The sequence below is a fragment of the Rhinoderma darwinii genome, chromosome 5 (assembly GCF_050947455.1).
Source record: "Rhinoderma darwinii isolate aRhiDar2 chromosome 5, aRhiDar2.hap1, whole genome shotgun sequence".
Classification (NCBI taxonomy): Eukaryota; Metazoa; Chordata; class Amphibia; order Anura; family Rhinodermatidae; genus Rhinoderma; species Rhinoderma darwinii.
The window spans coordinates 166,404,157-166,422,339 of record NC_134691.1 but is presented as its reverse complement, the minus strand read 5'-3'; the positions used below and the strand labels follow the sequence as shown (position 1 = coordinate 166,422,339).

Sequence of the window (18,183 nt, the reverse complement as noted above, 5' to 3'; positions counted from 1 at the left end):
TGGAGGGCTTGTGAAAAGCCACTGCTTGTTGCTTTTACATCCATGTATGGATGAACCCCGGCAGGCATCTGCCAATAAAAAGGGTACATTTTTGGAGGGCTTGTCAAAAGCCATTGCTTGTTGCTTTTACATTACATCCATGTATGGATGAACCCAGGCAGGCATCTGCCAATAAAAAGGGTACATTTTTGGAGGGCTTGTGAATAGACATTGCTTGTTGCTTTTACATCCATGTATGGATGAACCCCGGCAGGCATCTGCCACCATAAAGGGTAAATTTTTTGAGGGCTTGTCAAAAGCCATTGCTTCTTCTTTTACCACCTTATATGTATGAACTCTGGCAGGCATCTGCCGCCAAAAATGGTTAATTTTTGTACCTTTTTTAACAATGCATTAAGCATACAACATGCACAAGTGCAGTGGTTTCTGTTAGTTATCACCGTGTCCCATCCGTTTTCCTATAGCCATACATGTTGGCGTAACTTTGACACTAACTTTGCCTTAAAGACAGCTCAAAAGTACTTGGATACACTCATGGGTGACCTAAGAGTGTTATACAGGGCTTCTAGGGCTTTCATACAGTGTTATACACGATTTTTAGGGGCTTTCTTGAATTACAGGTTCGGTCAGAACTAGTTCGGTCCGAATCGAACTTTTTCATGAAATTCGGCGAACCAGCCGAACCGAACTTTTCATAAGTTCGCTCATCTCTATTCCCAACCCTTAGCAGCTGTTAGTGTTAATGGTGAACTCCCAGAGTAGTTCCCCATAACGAATGGAACCCATCAAGGCTGTCCCTAGTACCCTCTTATTTATGTACTTACTTTGGAACTGCTATTACATTATATCTGGCTTAACTAAGATATTTCAGGTGTATCTCTAGTGGATACTGAACATAAGGTTGGCGGCATACACAGACGATCTGTTATACTTTATTTTGAATCCTCTAATCTTACTCCCCATTCTATTTACAGAATTGTCCACATATGCTGCTATCTCTGATAATAAAATAAATTTACAGAAATCTGAGGCATTGAATATTTCTTCATCTCATATACTAGTAACTCTCATCATTATAATCATGTTTTCCTTCTCGGTGGTCTTATTCAACTTTGAAATATCTAGGAGTTTATTTAACCCCCCATGTTTCTAGATATTATAAAACTAATTTTCGATCTCCCTTTTTCTTTTTTTTTTCTTTTCTTTTTTTAAACAGCTCTTAAAACTGATTTAGATGGATGGGAAAATGGTACATTCACATGGTTTGGTCGGTGCTCAATACTCAAAATGAATGTCCTTCCGATGGTCATTTCTCTTCTGCAAGCTCTGCCAATTCATATCCCTAGACTCTTATTTGATAAACGGTCTTCTATCTTTTTGTTGGAATAATAAACCAGCTAGGACAGCAAAGTCTGTGCTTTTTTGACCCAATCTGTGGGTTTAGGTTTACGCATTGAAGCTTTTTTTTGTCATATTCCCCATAACAGTTTTCCTGTCGTTGGATATAGTCTATCAACCAGTCAGTTTACATCCTGCAATAGCGGTGATTTAAAAGATTTTGATAAATGGCCATATTTCTCCCCATCCTACGCCAATGTTTCCTATCTTGAAAATTCCGACATTTACTCCAGGGGTAGAAGATTACATTTTCCATCAATGGTTTAATAATGGGTGCTTTCGTGCCTTGCAACTTATACAATTGTTTCTTTGCCCTCTTTAGAGTCTTTGAACTCTACCTCTGAACTATGTGAGCTAGGATACTGGAGAGCCATTCAATTCAATCACTGTATTTTCTTCTGTACCCCCTGCTATATCATTTCTCCATCCTAAAACTTACCTGGAAATATTATACTCGGGAAAGACTTTGTTATGTACTAGTTCTCTACGATTTATGATATTTTGGTGTCATTTCCGCCCCTTCCCCAGCTCAGCCACCACTTTTATTCAAAGCGAGCTGGGAGAGAGACTTAAATATTTACTTTTCTGAAATTCAGAGCCAGATAATATCAGTTATCTCATAGCTTCACCATCTCTAGGTAACATGCAGGAGGCAAGTTATAAACTACTCCCTAGGCTGCACTAATCTCTGGTGTAGCAACATAACCAACTTCTTTTGTCCTAATTTTTATGTTCTGCTGGCTTCAGTGGACTAATTTTGAGACAGTCAGGTCACTTTTTTTTATTGTGATGCACTATGATCAATGAAGATTGAATTTGAGGCTGCAGGGAAAATGTAGGTTCATCCATAGCTTCCTCCGGCATTAAAAGCTGGTTGTAGGCGGTTGTTGGTAACAATCAGCTGATGGGACAACCCCCTTTAATGGTGTCACTCCATGCATTTTTTTTCTTCATATAGGCAACTCTCATCAGATATGTCGAGGTAAAGATTATGGTCAAAGTAAGCAGCTGAGAGAGAAGCTTAGTGATGACCTTAGAACTAATGGCGAAGAGGAGAATAAAGGCCTTGGCCACAGCTTTTCTGACTTCTCCAATGTTTTCGCCTCAGGTAAGTGGCTGATTTTTATGATTATAGTTGGCTCACCTCATGTTTTAAGTCTAACTTCATTATTAAAGGGAACCTGTCACCAGCATTTCACCTATTAAACCAGCAATACCTGGTGGAAGTGGGTGAAAAATCATTTCTATATAACCTATAATTGTCTTCTTAGTCGGCTCTGTAGCTTTAGTTTTCAGTTTTTTGGTGTTCCCACACCGTATGCTAATGAGCAGAAAAGAGTCAAATCTTCGCTTGAAAAGAGTAAAATCTTTATTTGAAAAGAATCATATCCTCAAGTCTTTCCGAGTTTACCCCGCCTCCTTACTGTTGATTGACAGATCCTCGCTTTCACCCAGCGCACAAAATCCCTTGCTTGTGCAATGATGTCCTCTTCTTGTGTGTGCGTACAACGGGACACCGGATTATTACGAAAAAAAGCGCAAAATGTTTGCAGACCATTATTTACAGTCGGAGGAGGAGTTCACAAGAGGGGATTACGGCAATTAACTTTTGACAGCAGCGGCCAGTGAGGGATAAGTACAGTTAAATAGGTGAAATGCTGGTAACAGGTTCCCTTTAGACACCAAGACACAGTTTAAATAGAGATATGTTATATTACAACGTAAATACTTTGCTTTATGTATCCTTTACTAAACTTGAGTTACTCTGTCTTCTACTTAAACCTTGACTAGAGCTTTGAATTTATAGTACACATGTTTACATAGATGTGAAATCTACTTTGTGATACAGTATGAACTCATTCTTTTTTTTGTTGATTTCTATTAAAATAAATACTTAATACAGTAAGTTAACATTGATGTCTAAGGTTATAACTATGGCAACCAGAATTAAAACATCCACTATTTTGCTGACGGTGTTTTAAAGGGTTATTCCTATGTAATAAAGTGATGGCATATTGCTAGGATTTGCCATCACTTTATGGTCTGAGTGTCCGACCACTGGGAAGCCCAGTAACCCTGAGAATAAAGGGGCCACAATGTTGATTTCGAACTTCATTCCCTTCTAAGTTTTCCCTACGCAGAAACCACGCAGCTGTGCTGGAAGCTACAGCCGGACTCATTTGACTTAAATAGGGCTATGCTGCAGTTCCCTGCACAGCAGGTGGCTGGGGCACCATTGTTCAGGGAAAGCTTAGAAGGGAATTCAGTGCTACAGCATTGGGAGTCCCAGAGGTCGAACACCCACAAAGTGATATCCCATAAAATAACAATTTTGGAGCATCGTCTGCATTATTTTTCCTCTGTTATTCCTCCTGGAAATGTATGAATAAATTTACACCATGGGCTTACCATTTCTCTTGTCCCATTTATATTTAAAGACTTTATTTTCATACACAGGGTTTTCACAGCTGCTTGAATAATTGTGCCACAGTCCAGTAGAGAAGGCAGAAAAGTTTTACCATTTCTGCCTTTTTAATTGTTATATACTGTGCTTTGTATGCAGTGCCCCAGCTTCTATTGGTCACATCAATCCCATATCTAACTAGACTTTGCAGAGCTGAATGGAATAATTGTCACTTAAAGGGAAACTCCACCATATTCTCACAATACTTTTTTCTGATTAATTTCTTAATATATCTTTTTAGTGGTGGGTGCTCTATTTTTCGACTACATGGCTCTTAAATCCGCTGCATAGACATACTATTAAATAATAGCCTGACTGCCTACAGCTGCCACTAGAAGAAGTGTACTGTATGCTGTTTATACTATGGATCAAACTCCATAAAAATGGTAAACCGTAAGCTCCAAGGCTCTCCGGTAGGTAGCCAGGCATTTAAATCTTTTGATGCAAGACTTTAACCCCTTAACGCATTATCACGTAACCATACGTGATAAGGATTAAGGGGAAGTATGGAGAGCGCAAACGGGCAGAGTGCGCTCCATACACAGCAGGTGACGGCTGTGTAATACAGCCAACACCTTACTACAATGGGCGGAATCAAAGATCACTTCGATTCCGCCAGTTTAACACCTTAAATGCCGCGGTCAATCATGACCACGGCATTTAAAGTGTTGGAATCAGGGGGACGCCCCCTCAAACAAGCCACCGCGCCCCTCCCCGCGGCACGACCGGCGGTTACAATGGTTGTTATGACAACCTGGGGGCCTTATAAAGGCCCCAAGGTCTGTCATCTTTGTATTCCTTTGAAGCTCTGCCTCCGGCAAAGCTTTAAAGCAGACTGTCAGAATCCCGATATACTGCAATACATTAGTATTGCAGTATATCATGCAAGCGATCCAACGGGTCGGGTTGGATCGTTGCTTCAAGTCCCCCAGGGGGACTAATAAAAAAAAGGAAGTAAAAAAAGTTAAATAAAGTTTTTTTTATGTTCCAAAAAAAAAAAGTATTAAAAGTTAAAAAAAAACCTTTTCCCATTTTTTCCCTAAATCAATGTTGAAGAAATATAAGTTAACAAAACTGGCATCGCCGCATCCCTACACAATATATTGTTTATTCCCAGTAATGAATCAACGGGCTGGTTCCCATTATACCTCCCAACTTTGTAACAAATATATTGAGGAAGGATAAATTTCTAAAATATAACTTATTTTTTTCCCATAAAAATGGAATAACAATATCGTTGTGTGTGACAATATATTGCATATACAGCCTGCGTATCCGGCTTGATGAGTATAGGATAGATGTTCCCAGAATGATTACAGCAGGGTAGTTTAGGATCATAGGGTTGTACAGTGGTATCCTGTCATTCCCCAGACTAAATGTCTGCCCTCTCTGTTGACAACGGTGTCTGGTACTCGTTCTTACAAGAACAACCACATTGTTTCTGAAGCCAATCCCCAGTAAGTTCCGTAACTGAGTGCTTATCACAGGGTTGATTGGGATCACATGAGTATACAGTGGTATTCTACCTAATCCGCAAAAGGATTCTCAGCCCTCACTGTTGACAACAATATCGGGCACTCGTTCTGAAAAGAACGACCCCGTTGTTTCTGGAACCTGTCCCTGTACTGATATGATGGTTAGGCAAGAGGTCGTACTCCTATTGCATATACAGCCTGCGTGTTAAGCTTGATAAGTGTAGGATAAATGTTCCCAGTGTAAATACAGCAGGGTAGTTCAAGATCATAGGGTTGTACAGTGGTATTTTGTCAATCCCCAGACTAAATTTCTGCCCCTCTGTTGACAGCGGTATCTGGTACTCGTTCTTACAAGAACGACCACGTTGTCTCTGACGCAAATCCTCAGTTAGTTTCGTAATTGAGAGTGCTTATAACAGGGTTGATCGGGATCATCGGAGTATATAGTGGTATTCTACCTAGTCCACAATTGGATTCTCAGCACTCACTGTTGACAACGATATCGGACACTCGTTCTAAAAAGAACGACCCCGTTGTCTCTGGAGCCTATCCCTATACTGATATAGTGGTTATGCTAGAGTTCCTACTCCAACGCGTTTCCCCATATGTTCTGGTTCATCAGGGAGTGTGTGAGCCTCACGGCTTGATAAATCATATGGCAATAGCCATATAAGCAATATATTATCACACACAACGATATTGTTATTCCATTTTTATGGGAAAAAAATAAAAGTTATATTTTAGAAATTTACCCTTCCTCAATATATTTATTTCCTACACAATATAGCGTTGTTTAACTTGCTCAGTGAATGGCGTACAAAAAATATATATAAAACACGCAAATTGCTGTTTTTTTGGTCACCTTAGCGCTCCAAAAAAATGAAATAAAAAGTGATCAAAATGTTGCATGTACCACAAAATGGTATCTGTGAAAACTACAGCTTACCCTGCAAATTAAAGCCCTCACATCGCCAAATTGATGGATAAATTAAAACGTTATGGCTCTCAGAATACGGCGACACAAAAGATTTTTTTAATTTAGCAAATAGTTTTATTTTTTTAAAAGTGGTAAAACTTAAAACAAAACATATAAATTTGGCATCCCGTCATCGTATCAACCTGTAGAATAAGGTGAATATGTAGTTTCTACCGCCTGATGGACGCCATAAAACAATCACAGTTTTTTTGCCCATTTCACCCCACAAATATTTTTTTTACAACTTCTCAGTAAATATGCGCTACAATAAATGGTACCATGAAAAACTACAACTTGTCCCACAAATCACAAGCCCTCACATAGCTATATTGATGGAAAAATTAAAATTTTTAGCTTTTTGGAAGGTGGGGAGGAAAAAACTAAAGTGAAAATCCGAAAAATGGGGGGAAGGGGTTAATTGAACAGTTACATACTGTAGTACTAACTTTAATTGAACAGTTTCATACTGTAGTTAGCACAGTTAAAAAAGACCCATGTCCATCAAGTTCAACAAATACATGGGAGAAAGAGAAGGGATGGGAGAAACTATAGAACTTATTTTTACCCCTATTGATTATATTCATTGACATAGGCACTGATTTTTTTTGTTCTAAGAAATTATCTAAGCCTTTTTTTAAGCCATCTACTGTTCCTGCTGTGACTAGCTCCTGAGTTAAGTAGGTATTACACCGGCCGATTTTGGCCAATACAGCAAGCACCGATCAACGAGACAGCTCGTTGATCGGCACGTTTGCTCCTTTTACAAGGATGGGGACGCGCGGGCGTTACTCCAATCACTCGTCCCCATACATTATTATCATTGCGGCAGCGCGACTCCCTGTTTACACAGGGAGATGTTCTGCCGACAACGATAATATTTTACTTTTTAAAACGATAAGATCAGCAGATGAACAAGCGTTTGCTCATTCATATGCTGATCGATGCTCTGTTTAGGCAGGGCAATTATCGGCAATGAGCGTTTTATGAATGATGGTTTGCCCAATAATTGCCCAGTGTAAAACCCTCTTTAGGCTATTCCACAGATTAACAGTTCTTATGGTAAAGAATGCTTGCCGCCTCTGGAGATTGAACCATTTTTCTCAAGACAGATTTTACATAGATCAGATTTTCACCATAATTTTTTAATGGACCATTTATATAAATGGACAAGTTAATCATGTCCCACATTAGTCGTCTCTTTTCCAGACTAAATAGGTTTAATTATATTAATTTTTTCTCATAACTAATATCCGTCATGCCCCTTATTAGTTTTGTTACTATTCTATCATTTTTTTTCCAACTCAAGGGCATCCTTTCTATGAACTGAATCCCAGAACTGAACTGCATATTCTAGATGAGGCCGCACTAATGCTTTGTAAAGTTGTAATATGTCCCTGACCCGCCAGGACATGCCTCTTTTAATACACGACAGTATCCTTCTAGCCTTGGAAGCAGCTTATTGACATTGCATGCTGTTATTTGGTCTATGATCTGCTAGTACACACAGATCTTTCTCAACAACAAAAGGGCCTTTTACACAGGCCGATAGTCGGCCGGTGCAGCGAGCGCCAATTAACGAGACATTGTTGATCGGCGCTTGTTTGCTCCTGTCACACGGAACTTTGTTAGGGGACGAGCGGTCGTTACTCCGATCGTTTGTCCCCATACATTATTATCATGTCGGCAGCGCATCGCTCTGTTTACACAGGGAGATGTGCTGCCGACAACGATACTATTTTGCTGTTTTAAAACGATACGATCAGCAGATGATCGAGCGTTTGCTCGTTCATCTGCTGATCGCTGCCCTGTCTACACAGGGCAATTATCGGGAACGAGCATTCTATAAACACTTGTCTGCCCGATAATCGGCCAGTGTAAAAAGGCCTTTACTTTCCCAGTGTAACTCTCCCTAGGACATATGATTCATGCAGATTTTTATTACCCAGGTGCATAACTTTACATTTATGCACATTGAGCATCAACTTGGCAAATGAGGTTTAAACACTCAGTGTGTTCAAATCGACTTGTAATTTATGAACATCTCCCAAAAACGGAACTATCCTAAATAGCTTGGTGTCATCTGCAAAAAATAGAAACTATGCTATTAATCCCATCCTCTATATCGTTAATAAATAAGTTGAATAATAGTGGTCCCAGCACTGAATCCTGGGGTAAAAAAAAAAAATCCAGTTCAAAGCGGTTAATTATTTTGTTCTTCTGTATCTGGGGAACATTGAATGTAAAACAAAAAGCTTTTACCGCTCAGATGGCACAGGAAAAGAAAAAATCCAATGTGTACTCAATCGGAATAATGAGTCTTAGGCTGGGTTCACACGAGCACATTAACGTCCGTAATGGACGGACGTATTTCGGCCGGAAGTCCCGGACCGAACTCAGTGCAGGGAGCCGGGCTCCTAGTTATGTACGACGCTAGGAGTCCCTGCCTCTCGGTGGAACTACTGTCCCATACTGATAACATGATTACAGTACGGGACAGTTGTCCTGCAGAGAGGCAGGGACTCCTAGCATCGTACATAACTATGATGCTAGGAGCCCGGCTCCCTGCACTGAGTTCGGTCCGAGACTTCCGGCCGAAATACGTCCGTCCATTACGGACGTTAATGTGCTTGTGTGAACCCAGCCTTAGCCTTTCTGCAAGCGGATAAGTCCACGATCCAGTGTCGGTGCAGACTGTTGTTCTGGTTCCTGTAGTTCCACAGAGTTAGGACTCATGCACACGAACGTAAACACGGCCGTAAATACGGGCCCATAGACTTCTATTGGCCATGGGTACCTTCCCGTTTGCTTACGGGAAGGTGCTCGTGCCGTTGAAAAATATGGAACATGTCCTATTTCAGGCCGTAATTACGGGACGGGCAGGCCCATAGAAGTCTATGGGGCTCCCGTAATTACAGGTGGCTACGTGTGTGCACCCGTAATTACGGAGCATTGCTAGCCGACGTCAGGATATAGTCACTGTCCAGGGTGCTGAAAGAGTTAACTGATCGGCAGTAACTCTTTCAGCACCCGGGGCAGTGACTACCGCTGGAGTTAATAGTATTAAAAGTTAACTTACCTGCTTCTTCCTCCAGTCCGGCCTCCCGGGATGACGTTTCATCCCATGTGACTGCTGCAGCCAGTCACAGGCCAATCACAGGCTGTAGCGGTCACATGAACTGCCGCGTCATCCAGGGAGGTCGGACTGGATGTCAAAAGAGGGACGCGTCACCAAGACAACAGCCGGGTAAGTATGAACTTCTTTTACTTACAATCGCTGTATTCCGCTGTGGTAACTCTGCCCGAAATGGCTGCCCCTTCTCTCCATCCACCACTAATAGAGAGAAGGGGCTGCCGATTAGTGCAATGCAATTTTGCAGCGAAAACGGGTCTGTGAATACAAGTGGAATACTGGTGACAACGGGCCCGTATTTACGGGCACGGGTCCGTAAATACAGGTGGAATACGGGTCGAATACGTGTGACAAATTACCCGTATTTATGCCAGTATTTACGGGAGGAAAAAAATACGTTCGTGTGCTTGAGGCCTTACTGCTGGTCTTCCAACGTCAACAATCCTGGCAGCAACCTAAAGATCCAATATGGAAAAAAAGCGGGACATAGTGCATCACCCTTCGACACTGTGCAGTTCACGCTTCTTTTATTCCATACCTACAAGAAGAACATAGTATCAAAAGTATAAAAACTGATAAAATCAGTGATGCATAAGCGGCACAATAAACACTCTCGTCCAGATACTATATTATTCTTGTAAAAAAAACGGTGGGAAAAAGAAGCAACATACCTTATCTTCAGGCGTTTACGTCTCTGACCTCCCATTGACATCAATGGGAGGCAGAGAAAGCGTTTTTTGATGCGTTTTTGCCGGGGGCGCATAATGGCCGAGGGCAATAAACGCAGAGGAAAAATGCGGCAAACAGTGTGCAGGCAGATCAAAATTTGCCTCAAAATTCCAGACTGATTTTTGAGGCAGAATTTTCTGCCTGCAAAAAAACTCTGTATGAACAGGGCCTTAAAGAGGCTCTGTCACCAGATTTTGCAACCCCTATCTGCTATTGCAGCAGATAGGCGCTGCAATGTAGATTACAGTAACGTTTTTATTTTTAAAAAACGAGCATTTTTAGCCAAGTTATGACCATTTTTGTATTTATGCAAATGAGGCTTGCAAAAGTACAACTGGGCGTGTTGAAAAGTAAAAGTACAACTGGGCGTGTATTATGTGCGTACATCGGGGCGTGTTTACTACTTTTACTAGCTGGGCGTTCTGATGAGAAGTATCATCCACTTCTCTTCACAACGCCCAGCTTCTGCCAGATCACGCTGTGACGTCACTCACAGGTCCTGCATCGTGTCAGACGAGCGAGGACACATCGGCACCAGAGGCTACAGATGATTCTGCAGCAGCATCGGCGTTTGCAGGTAAATCGATGTAGCTACTTACCTGCAAACGCTGATGCTGCTGCAGAATCAACTGTTGCCTCTGGTGCCGATGTGGCCGACACGATGCAGGACCTGTGAGTGACGTCACAGATCTGCACTGCCAGAAGCTGGGCGTTCTGAAGAGAAGTGGATGATACTTCTCGTCAGAACGCCCAGCTAGTAAAAGTAGTAAACACGCCCCGATGTACGCACATAATACACGCCCAGTTGTACTTTTACATTTCAACACGCCCAGTTGTACTTTTGCAAGCCTCATTTGCATAAATACAAAAATGGCCATAACTTGGCCAAAAATGCTTGTTTTTTAAAAATAAAAACGTTACTGTAATCTACATTGCAGCGCCGATCTGCTGCAATAGCAGATAGGGGTTGCAAAATCTGGTGACAGAGCCTCTTTAAGCTCTACACCAGGGGTCTCAAACTCGGCCGGGTAAGTGGGCCGCATATAGAAAAAATGGGAAGTTGACGGGCCGCATTACTTTCAAATTTGATACAATACAAAGTTATTGTTAATCAATTAGTTATTTGAACTACTATAACACTATATTACTAGAATAATAATACTACATTACTATAATAATAGCGCTAGGTTTAAAATTTGAGATATTTCTCCACGTGCTTATTTCAACAATCCAGCTTTCCAGTTTAAGTGTCGCTAAATGCAGTCCGGCGGCTCAGTTAGCACACATGTCAAAATTGGGCAGCCCCTTTTTAGATAGTGCCGCAGTGCCCTCTGTGGATGCTGCCGCAGTGCCCTCTGTGGATGCTGCCGCAGTGCCCTCTGTGGATGCTGCCGCAGTGCCCTCTGTGGATAATGCAACTCACCCCTAGATAAGGCCACAGTGCCCTCTGTAGATAAGGCCACAGTGCCCTCTGTAGATAAGGCCACAGTGCCCTCTGTAGATAAGGCCACAGTGCCCGCTGTAGATAAGGCCACAGTGCTCTCTGTAGATAAGGCCACAGTGCCCTCTGTAGATAATGCAACACACCCCTAGATAATGCCAGTGTATCTTCAGATACCGTCACACACCCACTTGTAGATAACGCCACAGTGCCCTCTGTAGAGGCTGCCACAGTGCCCTCTGTAGAGGCTGCCACAGTGCCCTCTGTAGAGGCTGCCAAAGTGCCCTCTGTAGAGGCTGCCCCAGTGCCCTCTGTAGAGGCTGCCCCAGTGCCCTCTGTAGAGGCTGCCCCAGTCCCCTCTGTAGAGGCTGCCCCAGTGCCCTTTGTAGAGGCTGCCCCAGTGCCCTCTGTAGAGGCTGCCCCAGTGATGTCAGGGGCTTGCCCAGAGCTGGAGTCCCAGGCAGAGCGCTAGTAGGCTTTTCCTGGGACTCCAGCTGTGCTCCTGACATCACTGGGACTCCTGCTCTGGGGAAGCCCCTGACATCATTGTCGATGTATGGACAGCGATGTCAGAGGCTTCCCCAGAGTCCCGGAGCAGAGCCGATAATAGCGCTCTGCCCGGGACTCCGCTCTGGGGAAGACCCTGACACACTGTCCATATATGGGCAGCGATGTCAGCAGGGGCGTAGCTAGAGGCTCATGGGCCCCGATGCAAAAATTCTTACTGGGCCCCCCCCCCCCCCCCGCAAACTTCTCATGGCCGACGGTCCGCTTTCAGCTGCATCGCTGGGTCTCCTAAGTGACCCAACAATGCAGCACTAACAGCCGGGGCGTCACTAAGGCTGGGTTCACACACACTATTTACGGACGTAATTCGGGCGTTTTAGCATTGAATTACGTCCGAAAATGCGGCTCAAAAGCGTCGGCAAACATCTGCCCATTCATTTGAATGGGTCTTACGATGTTCTGTGCCGACGGTCATTTTTTTTTACGCGTCGCTGTCAAAAGGCGGCGCGTAAAAAAGACGCCCGCGTCAAAGAAGTGCCTGTCACTTCTTCAGACGTAAATGGAGCCGTTTTCCATGGACTCCATAGAAAAACAGCTCCAATTACGTCCGTAATGGACGCAGCGAAAGACGCCTGCGCATGCCATTATCGCTGAAATTACGGTGCTGTTTTCTCCTGAAAACAGCACAGTAATTTCAGCCGTAACAGACGCTGCCGTGTGAACATACCCTCAGGGCTTAAAATGTCAGGGAAATAGCCCCAATACATATGTGTCCACCCGAAAAAAAGTGTGTATAGGAGACAGCATAGCATATCTATAGCACTACGACCCTATAAACTATGGATAGGATTAGATACAGTGGCTCAGAAGGCAGTATCACACATGATAGGATTAGATACAGTGGCTCAGAAGGCAGTATCACACATGATAGGATTAGATACACAGCTCAGCAGACAGTATCACACATGATAGGATTAGATACAGTGGCCCAGCAGACAGTATCACACATGATAGGATTAGATACAGTGGCTCAGCAGACAGTACCACACATGATAGGATTAGATACAGTGGCTCAGCAGACAGTACCACACATGATAGGATTAGATACAGTGGCTCAGCAGACAGTACCACACATGATAGGATTAGATACAGTGGCTTAGCAGACAGTATCACACATGATAGGATTAGATACAGTGGCTCAGCAGACAGTACCACACATGATAGGATTAGATACAGTGGCTCAGCAGACAGTATCACACATGATAGGATTAGATATAGGGCCCAGCAGACAGTATCACACATGATCGGATTAGATATAGGGCCCAGCAGACAGTATCATACATGATTGGATTAGATACAAAGCTCAGCAGACTGTATCACACATGATAGGATTAGATACAGGGCCCAGCTCGCTGACATTGCGTCTCCAGCGCTGGACCCAGGATAGGTAAGAATAATAATTTTGCTTCTTTATAGTGTTACTGATTATTTTTGTGTTTGTGTTTTTTTACAGGTTCGGTTGTTGGACTTCGGATTCGAGGACTTCAATGACGGCGTTTTTATTATTCTCAATTAAATGGTTAATGAGGGTTGTTTTTTTATTTCAATAAAATATTTTTTCTATGTGCTTGTATCTTTTTAAATTTTATTATCACCGCCTTAGTAATGGCCGCTGGCTGATTGACAACCTCCATTACTAAGACGGGGCTTAATGTTAGCCGATGCAGAGGCTACACTAACCCCCATTATTACCCCGGTACCCACCGCCACCAGGGGTACTGGGAAGAGCCGGGTACAAACCAGTACCCGACCATCTGTAGTGACGGGCAGGCACCGGGGTGGCCGCAGGCTGGTAGTATTAGGCTGGGGAAGGCCAAAAACAGTGGCACCTACCACCCTGATAATGCTGCCTGCTGCTGCTGTGTTGTATCTGGCTGGTTATGAAAATTGGGGGGGGACCCGACATCGTTCTTTCCAATTATTATTATTTTTTTTAAATGACGTGGGGTCCCCCCCATTTTCATAACCAGCCAGATACAATAAAGCAGCAGCAGGCAGCATTACCAGGGTGGGAAGGGCCACTGTTTTTGGCCTTTCCCCTCCTGATAATACCAGCCTGCGGCCACCCCAGTGGCCGACCATCACTACAGATGGTCAGGTACTGGATCGTACCCGGCTCTTCCCAGCACCCCTGGTGGCGGTGGGTACCGGGGTAATAAAGGGGGTTAGTGTTAGCCTCTGCACCTGCTAACACTAAGCCCCGCCTTAGCAATGGATGCTGTCAATCAGCCGGCGGCCATTACTAAGGCGGTAGTAATATAGTTTAAAAAAAACCACAAAGACATAGAAAAAATATTTTATTGAAATAAAAAAAAAACCCACACAACCCTCATTAACCATTTTATTAATAAAAAAAAAAGCCGTCATCGAAGTAGTCCTGGAATCCGCCGTATTCCAACGACCGAACCTGTAAGAAAACACACAAAAAATGATTAGTAACACGTGTGTTAGGGTATGTGCACACACACTAATTACGTCCGTAATTGACGGACGTATTTCGGCCGCAAGTACCGGACCGAACACAGTGCAGGGAGCCGGGCTCCTAGCGTCGTACTTATGTACGATGCTAGGAGTCCCTGCCTCGCTGCCGGACAACTGTCCCATACTGAAAACATGTTTACAGTACGGGACAGTTGTCCTGCAGCGAGGCAGGGACTCCTTGCATCGTACATAAGTACGACGCTAGGAGCCCGGCTCCCTGCACTGTGTTCGGTCCGGTACTTGCGGCCGAAATACGTCCGTCAATTACGGACGTAATTAGTGTCTGTGCACATACCCTAAGGCTTAGATACAGGGCCCATGTGTGATACTGTCTGTGGGACCCTGTATCTAAGCCTACCACAAGGTAGGCTTAGATACAGGGTCCAGCAGACAGTAATCTTATACAGTATAAGATTACTGTGTGCTGGGGCCCTGCATCTAAACCTAGTGTGGTAGGCTTAGATACAGGGCCCAGCAGACAGGATCACGCATGGGCCATGTATCTAAGCCTACCATGTGATTGGCTTAGATACAGGGCCCAGCAGACAGGATCACACAATCTGTGATCCTGTCTCATGGGCCCCCTAAGCCTGATACATCGTAGGCTTAGGGGTTGTGCAGTCCCTAAACATTGATGGCCTATCCACAGGATAGGCCATCAATAGCTGATGTGTCGCCCGGGACCCGCAAATCAGCTGTTTTGAAGGGGCCGCAGCACTCGTACGAGAGCTGCTTCCCCTTCATTTCACTACTCGCTCACACTGTGAATCGCCGACACCGATTCACAGTGTGACCGGAATGAAGTGACAGGAATGAAGGGGAGAAGCTCTCGTACGACTGCTGCGGCCCCTTCAAAACAGCTGATTGGCGGGTCCCGGGAGTCAGACCCCGCCAGTCAGGGCTAACCTTACCTTCCTCTTCGGCCGCGGCGGGAGTTCTGTAGTCTCGATGCTGTGCGCGGCGGCATAGCGCTGTGACGTCATGCGCTGCGCACAGCGCTTGACGTCAGGACCTCCGCTGCGATCCGGAACCAGGAAGGTAAGTAAAGTATGTTACTATAGTAACAGGGGCCCGCGGCCCGAGTTACTATAGTAACTTTTTATTGATGTGGTGCGGGGGGCCGTGGGCCCCCCTGGCTTCGGGGCCCGGTCGCAATTGCGACCGCTGCGACCCCTATAGCTACGCCAGTGGATGTCAGGGAATTCCACAGAGTCTCGGAGCAGAGCCGATACCAGCGCTCTGCTCCGCTCTGGGCAAGACCCTGACACACTGTCCATATATGGGCAGCGATGTCAGGGAATTCCACAGAGTCCCGGAGCAGAGCCGACACCAGCGCTCTGCTCGGGACTCCGGCTCTGGGGAAGCCCCCAGACATCGCTGTTCATATGTGGACAGCGATGTCAGGGAATTCCACAGAGTCCAGGAGCAGAGCCGACACCAGCGCTCTGCTCCGCTCTGGGCAAGACCCTGACACACTGTCCATATATGGGCAGCGATGTCAGGGAATTCCACAGAGTCCCGGAGCAGAGCCGACACCAGCGCTCTGCTCGGGACTCCGGCTCTGGGGAAGCCCCAGACATCGCTGTTCATATGTGGACAGCGATGTCAGGGAATTCCACAGAGTCCCGGAGCAGAGCCGACACCAGCGCTCTGCTCGGGACTCCGGCTCTGGGGAAGCCCCAGACATCGCTGTTCATATGTGGACAGCGATGTCAAGGAATTCCACAGAGTCCCGGAGCAGAGCCGACACCAGCGCTCTGCTCGGGACTCCGGCTCTGGGGGAAGCCCCAGACATCGCTGTTCATATGTGGACAGCGATGTCATGGAATTCCACAGAGTTCAGGAGCAGAGCCGACACCAGCGCTCTGCTCCGCTCTGGGCAAGACCCTGACACACTGTCCATATATGGGCAGCGATGTCAGGGAATTCCACAGAGTCCCGGAGCAGAGCCGACACCAGCACTCTGCTCGGGACTCCGGCTCTGTGGAAGCCCCAGACATCGCTGTTCATATGTGGACAGCGATGTCAGGGAATTCCACAGAGTCCCGGAGCAGAGCCGACACCAGCGCTCTGCTCGGGACTCCGGCTCTGGGGAAGCCCCAGACATCGCTGTTCATATGTGGACAGCGATGTCAGGGAATTCCATAGAGTCCCGGAGCAGAGCCGACACCAGCGCTCTGCTCGGGACTCCGGCTCTGGGGGAAGCCCCAGACATCGCTGTTCATATGTGGACAGCGATGTCAGGGAATTCCAGAGTCTCGGAGCAGAGCCGATACTAGTGGCTCTGTGTCCCGCGGGCCGCAGATGACAGCCCCAGGGGCCGCATGCGGCCCGCGGGCTGCGTGCTTGAGACCCCTGCTCTACACAATACCTAGTCACACAATGAAACCGGTTGTTCATGAATTTGTGTGTCTGTGTGTCCGTTACCCACTCCCGATCTCGGTTTATATAATTTATATAAATAGTTTTCTACAGCCTGGCTAATGCGGAAAACAAAAAATACCCAATTTTTAACTTACATTTTTTTCAGTTATGACAAATATGTTGAGAGAAATGTACTGTATACATTGTGTGATTGAAAGTGGAGACTTAATGGGTTATTTTATGACCCCATTGTAAGTTTATTGGGTTTCTTTTCACTTGTATTTGTTTGTCTGAATTGATGTTACAATTGCCAAACTATTCTGACTGCTGTTAATAAAATTTACAGATTTACTCCCTTCAAGAAATGGAGAAAAATATACTGAAGGGTTTTTACTTGAAGTTTTTGACATTCTCGTCAGTTACATAAGGAAAACATTTGATGGGAAAAGTAAAGTTCTGGACTTCCATCACCCTCATCAGTTACTAGAAGGTTTGGAAGGATTTAACCTTAAATTATCCGATCATCCAGAGCCCTTGGAACAGATCCTTGGTGACTGTAGAGATACTCTAAAATATGGTGTAAAAACAGGTATGTTTTGTTCAATAAACTGTCCACATTTTGTATATGTACAGTACAGTGCAAAAGTTTTATGCTTTCAAAAATAGAAGTGTTAATAGTTTTTGTTTTATTAATTAAAAAAATACAAAGTGAATGAGCAAAAGAGTATAAATCAAATCAATATTTGGTGTGACCATTCTTTGCCTTCAAAACCGCATCAATTCTTCTAGGTAAACTTGCACAAGTCATTTGTTTTTGTAGGATTATAGTCAGGTGTATGATTAACCAATTATAACAAGCAGGTGCTAATGATCATCATTTTCATATGTAGGTTGAAACAGTCATTAAGGGCTTATTCAGACAAACGTATAATACTTCCGTGTAACGCGCATGATTTTCACGCGCCTCGCACGGATCAATGTTAATCAATGGGGCCATTCAGACTGTCCGTGATTTTCACGTATGTACGCTGCGTAAAACCCACGACATGTCCTATATTTGTGCGTTTTTCACGCATCACGCACCCATTGAAGTCAATGGGTGCGTGAAAATCACGCGCAGCACACGGAAGCACTTCCGTGTGACGAGCGTGATTCGCG

The 18,183-nt window shown here is 44.6% G+C and overlaps 1 protein-coding gene across 1 annotated transcript in view; it reads left to right on the top strand.

Moving 5' to 3' along the window:
* LOC142651713 (glutamate decarboxylase 1-like) overlaps window positions 1-18,183 on the top strand; it is a 95,182-nt gene that overhangs the window by 49,026 nt on the left and 27,973 nt on the right. Inside the window, exons 2-3 of the mRNA XM_075826740.1 lie at window positions 2,357-2,506; window positions 17,372-17,614. Coding sequence (XP_075682855.1) covers window positions 2,357-2,506; window positions 17,372-17,614 — 393 coding nt within the window. The remainder of the gene's footprint in view (window positions 1-2,356; window positions 2,507-17,371; window positions 17,615-18,183) is intronic.